The sequence below is a fragment of the Chelonoidis abingdonii genome, chromosome 18 (genome assembly GCF_003597395.2).
Source record: "Chelonoidis abingdonii isolate Lonesome George chromosome 18, CheloAbing_2.0, whole genome shotgun sequence".
In the NCBI taxonomy this organism is placed as follows: Eukaryota; Metazoa; Chordata; order Testudines; family Testudinidae; genus Chelonoidis; species Chelonoidis abingdonii.
In genome coordinates, this window is record NC_133786.1 from 19,355,674 (window position 1) to 19,366,759 (window position 11,086).

Genomic DNA, 11,086 nt, shown 5'->3' on the forward strand with positions numbered 1-11,086 from the left:
TAAATGCCCATTGTTGGCAACTTCTCCTAGACATATCAGCAGTTTCTTCTTGAAGACACTTTTCTGTTTGTATTGACGTAGACATTTGCAGAATAATGTTGAACAGAAAATCATGATGAAAAAGAGAGAAGTTTCACATTTGTGACATCCCAAGTGCTTTTGGACAGAGCCAAAACATGTTTGTGGTGAAGTCACTAGTTTTAAAGTCCAGTTGCAATGCAGCATTATGACCTCCAGCAGCAGTTAGTAGAGAATGGGCCCTGATCCTGGCCAGACTTGGTCTGGGGGGTTGCAAGGGTGGGTTAAAGGGAGTCAAGTAAATGTATAGTGCAAACTTCAATAGGCGTGAAAATTGCACCTGAACTGTGTAGTTTGGGGTTCTAGACTTCCCAGTTTTTCCAGCATTGACTAGGGCTCTAGCAGCACTTCCTTTGCTTCCTCCAAGGGCTTAGGAAATAATTGAACCCTGCATCAGCATTTCAGATTTAAAGGGTCTGAGGATAAAGTGGCTCAGGCAAGTACCTTATAACTGAAGAATGGCTGCAGGATTCTAAAGAGATTATGGTTCCACACCGACTACATTTTGATTTCTCTTGTTTAGTTATGGTAATAAACAATCTCCTGAAACTCCAGGCAGGGGAGAGGAACTCTTGCCTTCCCTAAACTCTAAATGCTTTTCTTTCCTCCATGTCCAGGGGATTGGCTGCTACATGTTCCGCATTGATGACTCCGAAGTGGTAGATGCCACTATGCATGGAAATGCAGCCCGCTTCATCAACCACTCATGTGAGCCCAACTGTTACTCCCGTGTAATCAACATTGATGGCCAGAAACACATTGTCATCTTCGCCATGCGCAAAATCTACCGTGGGGAGGAGCTCACTTATGACTACAAATTCCCCATTGAAGACGCCAGCAACAAACTGCCTTGTAACTGTGGCGCCAAGAAGTGCAGGAAATTCTTAAACTAAAACTTTTATGAGCTGTGAGTGAGCCCTGAATGGCCTGGGGCAAGCCAAAGTTACAATGCATTTCCTTCCCGCCATTGGGGAGGAAGAGGGGATGACAGACAGAGAAATGAAGATTGACTGGGGCTCAGGGACGTAAGTGATGGCTGCGCATGTCCGTCGGAGTCCACATCTTCATGTCTCACATGCGCACACTTATCCTTGTGAAAGACACGGACGATCAGAGAAGATCCTCAATATGATTGTTATACTTTTTCCACTGGCCCCCCCCCCCCCACTCCCTTTTTTTTCCCCTCTCCAGTATTTGTCTGTCATTGTGGGATAGTGAGCGGGAGAGGGGAAGGGTGGATGGATGAGGCAAAACAGACCAAAACCCATATATGGGTCGATGCCTCAGATTTTGTCCTTCTTTGTTGTTTCTGGTCTGTCAGGACTCCGTGACCAGCTTTGCCATGAACGGCAATGTGGGGTTTTCAGTTTCCTTCACTTGCGATGTCATAATTTAAAAAAGCCCGGTACTTGACTGAGCTTTTCTTCAGGAGAGAGACTGTATCCCATCAACCAGCTCAGTGAAGGACGTTCTGAGTCTCTGGTTCCTTCCACCATGCATTTCCAAAACACTATTTGTGAGCAGGCTAGGTCTTATCAAACTTCTTAGAGCAGCCGTAGGTGGCCCAGTGCATTTCTCTTGGTTAGTCTGTCCTTTATTGGGGCCTGGGAAGAGTAAATAAGGCTAGGGTAACCTACAGCACCCTGTAAGTGAACCGAAAAGGGTTTCAGTAGCATTTTCCTCTGAAATTCCTGTTTTTGTATAAGAGGATTCCTGGCTATCTTTAGTAAAGGAAGGGGCTGTGTTGGGTATATGCGAACTGATGACAGTGATTCACTTTTCAGGATTTACAGCCCAAAGTGGAAATCCTTGGCAGCAAAGGCCTTGTTTCAGTAATTAAGTCCTTTGTAGAGTAGAAACAACTCTTCTCCCATGTTTCTGCCAGCAGAAATGGTCACTCTTCTTTGGTCTACGGAGCTGAAGGATTTTCCAGCCACATAGAGATCTGCCTCTGAGCCTGTCCAAGCAATGGAAATCCATGAGCGGAGTAGCAGGACCTGCAACTGTCAGAAATGGAGAGCAGTTCTATTAGTCAATCAGTATTCCCAAACAGAAACTAGCAAGGGCGATTTGCTGAGATTTCAGCTGGAGAAGCTCTGCTCAGGTTGTTTAAATAATGTAGTAGGGTAAATGAATCAGGCAAATGAGTGAGTTCTCTAAGCACATCCCTCTCTCTAGATCCATTTCTAGGTTATGGTTACGTCAATCTTCCTTGTAAGACATAGGAATAGGTACCAAAAGGGGAGTGTAAAGGCTCAGTAGACATGCAAGGCCAAACACTAACAGTCTGAACATACTCCCTGTAGCATTTAAAAATGTGTTTAGGAAACCTGTTTGCAACTGCCACAGTTAAACCCACCTGAGTGAAATAGTAAATCCGTTTAAAAAGCAAAACAGAATGACACTAGTCCTGCTTCAAACGGGATAATTCCCCCCACCTTTTGGATCCCAAAAAATAAAAGCCCCAACCCTGTTAAATTAAGTGATTGGATTTTCCTCTGTTCTGTTTACAGTGTAGTATATTTAAGGTTTTATAAATGTAAATATATTTTGTATATTTTTCTATGAGAAGCACTTCATAGGGAAAAGCACTTATGGCAAGGCTATTTTTAAACAGTGGTATTATCCTAATTTAAGATAATCTGTGTTTATTTTCATAGGATGGGTATAGGAAATATCTGGCTGGACATAGTCTGATCCTTCCTCCAGAGAGAGGGATACTTTTTATTTTTATTTTACTTTTAATCTTGTTCTGCCTTGTTGACTTAAGTAATTGTTCCTGGAAGCTTTGGCTGGATCTTAATGATGTTGATTTGTCAAGGGAGAGGGCATGGGGAACAATCACCCAACTCAGGAGGAGTTTGACTCAGTGGAACTTTATTTGAACGTCTGTGTTAACGTTTTTTGGTACAGTTTTCTTACCGCTGGGCAGAAAGAGGTGTGATTCTGCCTTGACATATGCCACTGTTCCATTTATAGAAAGGTGAAGGAGAGGGGGTAATAATTGCTATCTTTACTTTTTCATTAGTTTGTTCAGAGCTCAGAATTAGGAATATGGCAGGAAATATGAATTTTTCCACCTTGCTCTTTCCACTTAAATCTTGCAGAGCAGATGTGTCCTCCTCAGTAATTCACTGATTCTGCCAGGATACTTACTAGTGAGTGGTCCCTCCATCTCTGGAGAGATCACTTGAACTGTAGCCCAGGTCTGTGACTGGTGGCAGGGACAGCCAGCTTCCTGTCACTCACTACTGTGCTTCTAAAGCAGCTTCACTGGATCAAGAGCCAGAGTGGGTTTTCAATCTTGGAAAATTCTCAACTCTTCAACCAGAGAAACTTGCTCCTGTGGAAATTGAGCAAAGCAATAGAACCCCAGCCCTGCCTTTGTTCACCATCATTCTTAGGAACAGGTGTAGGATTTGTACCCACCAATGCAGTTCTCAGCCCCGAGTGCCTGTCACTTGGAAACATGAATGTTTCCTTTGAATAGTAAAATTATAATGTACACCCACTCCTCTCATCTGACCCTGTGGACAGGCAATCTACAAATAGCTGAATTAGCAAATTGAAAGGCTGCTATGAAACAGCATCAGCAGCCACCTACGGAAATTGGACAGCATTGATTAATAACTCCTTAGCGCTCACTGGCTAGCACTATGTATCTTTGCCATTCAACCCCAGAGACCTCTTCCTCTGACCTGAGAATGAAATGCAGCACTCAGAAGGGTCAGGAATTGCTGTTTCCTTTTTTTATTGCACTGTGTGATTATTATTTTGTAAAACTTTTTTTAAAGGATAAATCAAAGTCAAAGCTGCACGTATTACTGAAATGATTTGATGCACTGACAGTTTGGGAATGCACACACACTGAGAGGCCAGAAAGCATGTCTGGGGAAATCTCAGCTCAGCGTCCCTAGAGACAGCTCTTCATGGCAGTGCTGGGGGACAGTTCCAGTGTTGGAAACACCAGTGAATTTTAACTTCAGAATGGTCTAGTTCAATCATTTTTCCCCTTCTCCCTCCTGCTGATATCCTGTAATCTGGCAGAGAATCAGCCTCTGCAGCTGACAACAATCCCATTCTTGTCTCTTGCCAAAAATCTGTGTAGCTATCAGCTATTTGATAAGCAAAATTGAGTCCTCACCAGAAATCCACACTAAGAGCATGCTCTGATCAGGAAACACTGCTCCCACAAACCCCCTTGGGGAAAAAAACACAAGAAGAGGGGGGAAAAAATAAGTGAAGGAGAAAACAGAAGAGAGATACCACCTGAGTCCCTCTGAGAACCGGGCACTAGAAATTTCCTCTACCGCGAGGACTGAGAGCGCAAATGGATCAGGCTACAATGTGGTAGAAGATCCAGCTGACTGAATGCTTTGCTGCTATACCTGTTGTGGCTGCCTTACCTAGCAGCCACTGTGGCCAGTGAAACTGTCTGTAAACCAGAGAAGCTGAATTGTGCTGACATACAGGCCGGGCCGGGGTCCCCATGGCTCTCCACTTCCATTGTTCTCACCAGTCTATCTCCAGCACAGATATTTCCAGTCACTTACAGTTTTAAACAAATAAAAGGAAGGTGGGGAGAAGCCTTGGCAGCTAGTATTTAAGTTTTCAATGATTCATCTGTAAGACACAGGCCTATGTGCCCTTTAATCCTGTCCTGACCAGGCTAATTGTGAGCACAATGCAGCTTCCTCGTATATGAATGTATATTTTATAAGGACTGACATAGATCATGATATCTGAAAATACTAAAAGTCAAACCTTATGGCGTTTATTCTTATTTGTACAAACCAATTTTTTTAAAGGAAAAGCGGGTCATTGCAAAGGGCTGGGTATAATCTTTTTCTTTCATTTTCTTTCATTTCCAAGCAATACCAGGTTCTTCAGCAAGATGGTCTTTGTGCAGAATCATGCCATTCAAACCCATACTACTGGTTCATACTCAACACACTTGCAATTTTTTTTATAACTATAAATATGATATATATAGGAACTAATATAGTAATGCGCCGTGTAACGAAGCCTAGTTCAGTATCGGACCATGGCTTTTAATTCTCTTAACACTATAGATAAGGATTGTGTTACAGTTGTTAACAAAGGCAGGAAAAATAATCAAGCTGTGTACTTCTGGGTTAACAAATGTAAACCAAAGGGGGCTTGCTTGGCACTAGTGCAGAACATCTCAGCCTGAAGAGCGACAGCATTCACGTTCAGGAGCTTGCTGCAGCAATGAAATACTTAGCCCACAGGTTTCCTGCTTGAGGATTTTTCTGACCTTCAGTGTTACCAGTCAGTACTTGTACAACTTGTTTTTGGGGTTGTTTTTTTTTCGGATTTTTTTTTATTTTATTTTATTTTATTTTGGTTATGAATGTTGGGGTACCACCTGCATATAGGGAAAATGTGTTCTGTGCTTTCCTGGTATCTTTTTAACAAGGTACTGTAGCTTTGTCTATCAACCAAGAACTATACTTGTGGTGTTTCTTTTATTAAACTTAACAGTCTCTTTAGTAAATACAGGTAGGTGAATAATTGTTCAAAAAAAAAAAAAAGCTCTACAATGGCGAGGTTATGTTCTAGAAATAATATGTTTCTCGACAACTTATCATGTATAACAGATCTCTTTATTTCTTTTTTTCTTGTGTTCTTCCAAGCTTCTGGTTTAAAAAAAAAAAAGGAAAAAAAAAGAAAAAAGGAAATGTCTAAAGTACATCAGTGTTAACTCCCTGTCACAGGGACGAAGGAATTACTTTAATAGTAAAAAAAAAAAACAATGCTGAAAGCTCTGCGAAAGACTGAATGTAAAAATAAAAGTGTATATAGTTGTAAAAAACAAAAAGGAGTTTTTAAACATGTTTATTTTCTATGCACTTTTTTTTATTTAAGTGATAGTTTAATTAATAAACATGTCAAGTTTATTGCTGCAGAGGGTGACTCTTGATTTACTTTATTTTTAAAAAGCTGGAGAGAAGGTGTTCCAGTGCCACCATCGCTCAGCCTCATCATACGAATCACCCTTTCTTCAGAAAAGGCACATTGGTACCGTGGCTTCATTGTTACTATTTGTGTTGTAGTGCCATAGATGTGACTGTTGCGCTGCCAAAGAAATGAGTCCCTGCCTCAAAATGGGATGGTTCTTGCCAGGTAACCTTGAAACATAAGGGCATGCAGTGATGTCATGAAAGAAAAGTTAGACAGTACAGACAGGGGAGAAAACTGCTTGGGAGGTTTGAGAATGGATAGTGTGGAATTCGAGCTTCCTTTACCTTTGCCAGGAGCTGAAGAGGAGTCTCCTGCAGTAGTGTGGCTGACGCTGTATGAAGGGATACAAGTGGCTGGGGTAAAAGGTATGTAGAGAGGGAAGAAGCTAAAAACAGGGAATTTTGAATTGGCTTCTGAAAGCTCTGGGATATTGAGCAGAGTTGCTTATGGAGATGATGGTGCGGGCAGCAGTACTAATGGAGAGTGAGCTATTGAAGGGTAAGGAAGGAGGCCTCATTCCTTCCAAGTCCTTGATCCCTCATGGTCACAGAACAAGTGAAACACCATTTGTAAAAATCACCCAGGTGTTAAGCAGACCATGTGCCATGACTGTGTGTACTTTGTGACTTGTGTGTGGGATTTTACTGTGGCATTGGGCATCCATGTTCTAAGCTCTTCAGGAAAGAGAAACATTCACATCTATTCAGCATCTCCCTATCATCTTGGCCTGTGATACAGAATTAGTTCAAAGCATTATGGCACTCAATGGCAGGAAAGTTAGCGACATTAGTGTAGTCAATATTTATACGCTGGTAGAGCCCAAAGGCCTTCATTGGGGTTGGGGCTGCATTGCAGGGCCCTGTACAGCCAGCCAGAAGTCACAGCTGCGCTGAGGGGATGCGTATACAACAAACAATCCAATGAATCGGGAGGAATTGGCCCTGCTGGGTTAGTTTCATGGATGGTGGATGGCTGGTTTCAGTTGAGGGCAAAGGAAAGACGTAGAAGAACAGGCCCTGCTTGTCGCCTGTCCAGCAATGCCCTTTGCTGTGGCGCCTGGAGAACCATCCAGAGGGGCATCCTGAGGCGGACAAGACAGTGACAGTGGAGATTTTATCAGGGGTTTTCCTCAGGCATGGAGCCAGCACGGAGGTGTGTGAGGGAGAAACTGCCTCGTGAGCAATGAAGACTGGGAACACTGGCAAAGCGAACACAGGTTGACATCACCATAGGTAAGTAGGTCACCAAGTGGAGTGGGGCAACATTATGAACTGCCTTGAAGGTAAAGACAAGTATTTTTTATTTGATATACAGGTGAAGGAGGAGCTGGCAGAGGGATTTGGGGCCTGACATCAGAATCCCAAGAATAAGGTCTTGGCAGAAGCATTGTGAAGACACAAGCTGAGTAAGGGTGCAGGAGTCCAGGCCAGATGAGGAGAGGGTTCTGTAGCCAAGACATTCAGGGATCCGGGCTGGGACAACAGTTTTGGCTGTGTATGCAAGGGGGGAGTCCGATGCCAGAGGAGGCGTGTAAGAAAACTGTCAAGATTTACCGATGACCTGAATGTGCGTCCAGTTTATTTCCATGTCTGTGCAATAGAAACTGGCAGTGCTTTGAGTGGGGCTAGAATCCCTTTCCCTGCCCTCTCCCACACACATCCTGTTACTGATCTCAACGCTTGCGATGGTTTTAGTGAGTTCAGCTCACATTTGACACTTTGAATGTCTGGACCCTGCAATTCCACTGTTGTCCTTGCCTGCAGTTAACAGCCAGCAGGCCCTCTGGAGGCTTTATCTGCCTCTAGCATTCTGCCCCTGGCCAAAGGGCCATGTGAATATTAACTTCCCCTGCTGCTCTGCAGTGCAGTGCCCCCATCTCCTCCCCCACTCCTATTGGCTGCTTTTAGGCCAGTCCCCCACTTGTGTCTCCAGACCTCATTCCTGGCTTGCTAAAGGTGCCTTTTCCTGCCTCTCACTGTGCTGTTAAACATGGCTACAGCCAAGGACAGAGCGATTCTGCAAACGATCTTTAACCCCAATACTCCTTTTGGGGATATCCCTGGGTTAGATGAGGAAGAGGAGGCAGCGGCAATCCAAGGGGAAGGTGAAGTTTGATTCAGCAGCAGTTGTACCTCTGGGGCCTCAGATTCTTGGTGGTAACTAAATGTCTGTGCAGTAGCTGTGATTTACCCTTCCCAGTGGCGGACTTTGCCACTGAGGTGGTGTGCACTGGCACTGGTTAATGAAGGGAAGAACTGCCTTCACTAGGAACAATGGCACTGCTGTAATCCAAGAGAAGTCAGTGGAGCTACACCGGGGAAGAACTAGTTGCGGGGATGTTGAGGAATGATCCAGTGTTCCCCTGGCAGTAACTGATGGGGCCTTGGAAGCTAGGACAGAGCTCACTAAGAGCTGGAAGGAGAGCATGGTGATCTCTAGAAAGACATGCCAGTTGGACTAATTGGACCCTAATGGGACTGGGGCCCTGAAAGCTATTCTCAGCCCCGGAGGGGGAAATCTCTACAATGCAGACAAAGTGACGCAAGAGAGCTGTCTGCTTGCCTCTTGCTATGCTGTGTGTCTGTCACTTAAGTGAGAAGAGAACAGCAAGTCCCTGCATCTATTATTCCTTACCAGAGAATGGTGCAGTTGGGAATTGGGGGAGGGCCCACAGAGCAGGGCCACAATTACAGAAAGTGGAAGCAAATATCTGCCTGATCACCTCAGCCTGCTTTCTACATTCGGCTAGTTACTGAAGCATCCTTGGGCCTGGCAGACTACTTCTGCCATGAGCACCAATACAGTTGGTTTGAGTGGTGCCTGTGCAGGTATCTCAGGGCCACGTTGCCTTCCCCCAAAGGCACAAAATTGTTATAAATAACCAAGGAGTCTGGTCTGGATCAGGGTGCTGAGTGGATCCCATCGGACCCACCCCTGGGCCAAGCAGTCCTGTGGAAACGGATCATGCAAGAGACAGGAAAGTTCCTCTTCTAATTCATTGGGGAGCAGCTTGGACACTTTGGCCTTGGGGCCAGGACCCACGCACTTTGCAGTGAGGTTCCTGATCTCTCTTTGGGGCAGCAGGTTTAGGTGAATGTGAATGTGTGTGTGGAAATTAAACTGCATGTTGGATTTAAATGCAGCCTGCTGCCCAGTCTGCATACCTGCCTGAGAAAAGGTGCCCAATGGGGATCTGCTGTCACAGCAACCCATGACATGCCTGGGGACCTCTCTCAACCCTTGGTGGATCAGGAAAGCAGAGCCCAAGATTAGCTCAGAGCCCCCATATTAATCCCCGGTCCAGTGGGCTCTTCTGTCCCATGTCTGTTGGTGGTGAGACTCTCTCCCCTCACTGTGCCCTGGTCTGGAACAGGGGATCACCCCCCTTTACCCCTCCCCCCCAGGTCGGTGTCTGCCCAAAGCGCTGCATAAATGAGGCTTTTCCTTTATAGGTGTCACAGATGGAGCTTTCGCCTCAGAGCTGCTGGAGCAAGTCAAAGACCTGGAGCTGCAGGGGGTTTTGGCGGCTGAATCGGGAGATGTGAACATGGCCCTTGAGAGATTCAGCCAGGCCATTCGTCTCCTTCCAGAACGAGCCTCATGCTACAACAACCGTGCTCAGGCCCTTCGTCTCCGAGGGGATGTGGCAGGTAAATGAGGGGAGTCATGCCCATCACACCCGGGTTGGCAGTTACATTGGGGAGGGCTGCAAACAGATGGTCTGACTGGTTCTAGGGGTGACTGGGCCAGGCGTGGGGTCTGATGGGCAGCAATGCAGTCACAGCACAACGTATGTGAATAGCACACAGTAGAGAAGGAGGTTCTAAGCTCAGCAGTGGGAGCCAGGAACTCCTCGGTTCAATCCTGACTTGGTACCCAATTTGTCATGTGATGTCCCTGTGACCCAGGACTTTCCTTTGTGGGTCCTGAAATGCCCGGTTTTTTGGTCCTATTGTTTGTTCCAATGTGTAGTAACACTGGGTAGAATTTGCTCTGTATTTACCAGGAACACGCTTTTAGGATGATGAACGGGGTTTGGAGTGGAGTAGGATGAGTAGAGACACTACTGGAGGTGCACTGGGGCTCACAGTCAATGTTCATGATTCTTGATCCGTGTTCCATAATAGATACATTCAGAACAAGTTACTGTGAAAATCTCTCCCCTCTGAGAACCTGCTCATGTTGTGGATGGGTCAGGAGCTGATGCACAGCATAGAAAATAGGCACTTTTTTGTCTATTGAATGAACATTTCATGACCCTAAAACAAGTCCTCACGAAAGGACTCTGTTTTATTTTGAAAATGTTGTTCCAGCATCTCAGCTCTGAGGTCTCCTCCGAGGATGGCTCTGGTCACTCTCCTGTGCCCCATCTGTATGAGAGGGATAATACTTTGCTCTTCCAGCAGAAGGCAATGGAAAGTATCTAGTGCTGTGCATAGTAATCATGGATCTGAACCCCCAGAAGCCCACAACTGAGTTCCAGCACATTACACTGACCAAGGGCAGGCAGAGTTCACCCTTCTTCCTTTCTGCCTCCTGTCTCCACACAGGTGCCCTGCAGGACCTGGACACAGCCCTGAACCTGAGTGGGGGCACAGGCCACGTGGCATGCCAGTGCTTTGTACAGCGAGGTCTCATCAATGTGTTGCAGGGGCATGAGGATAATGCCAGGCAGGATTTTGAGCAGGGAGCCAGACTGGGTAGCGCCTTTGCTCGGCATCAGCTGGTCCTAATGAACCCCTATTCAGCGCTCTGCAACCAGATGCTGTTGGAGATGATGAGGAAGCTGCAGAACCCAGACATCCAGGGAAGCAACTAGAGCCCATCTGTCCAGGCAAGGGGTCAGCTGGGATTGTTCTGGGGGAGAGGGTTGCTAACGAATCATTCTGCTGGGCCAGGCAGACAGGATGCCCTCCACCTACCCCACATAGAATCCTGAGCTCTCCACTGGGACAAGGGGAGCCCAGATCAGGGGTTCTCAACCATGTTCTTTGAGGGTGCCCCCCGTCCCCCAATAACAACT

At 45.8% G+C, this 11,086-nt stretch overlaps 2 protein-coding genes across 6 annotated transcripts in view; both read left to right on the forward strand.

The window, feature by feature from the left end:
• KMT2A (lysine methyltransferase 2A) overlaps positions 1-6,007 on the forward strand; it is a 58,467-nt gene extending 52,460 nt beyond the window's left edge. For all 4 annotated transcript variants that reach the window (XM_032777136.2, XM_032777133.2, XM_032777134.2 and 1 more), the window contains one exon: positions 696-6,007. In XM_032777136.2, coding sequence (XP_032633027.2) covers positions 696-971 — 276 coding nt within the window. In that variant the 3' untranslated portion in view covers positions 972-6,007. The remainder of the gene's footprint in view (positions 1-695) is intronic.
• Positions 6,008-6,066: 59 nt separating this feature from the next.
• On the forward strand, positions 6,067-11,069 carry TTC36 (tetratricopeptide repeat domain 36). 2 transcript variants are annotated; one of them, XM_032777168.1, is made up of 3 exons: positions 6,067-8,167; positions 9,525-9,713; positions 10,614-11,069. In XM_032777168.1, exons 1-3 carry the CDS (start codon positions 8,053-8,055, stop codon positions 10,880-10,882), a joined length of 573 nt encoding a protein of 190 aa, XP_032633059.1. In that variant the 5' UTR covers positions 6,067-8,052; the 3' UTR covers positions 10,883-11,069. The 2 variants fall into 2 exon arrangements, with proteins under 2 accessions (XP_032633059.1, XP_032633057.1); XM_032777166.1 differs by having other exon boundaries at positions 6,067-7,593.
• Positions 11,070-11,086: the final 17 nt, after the last annotated feature.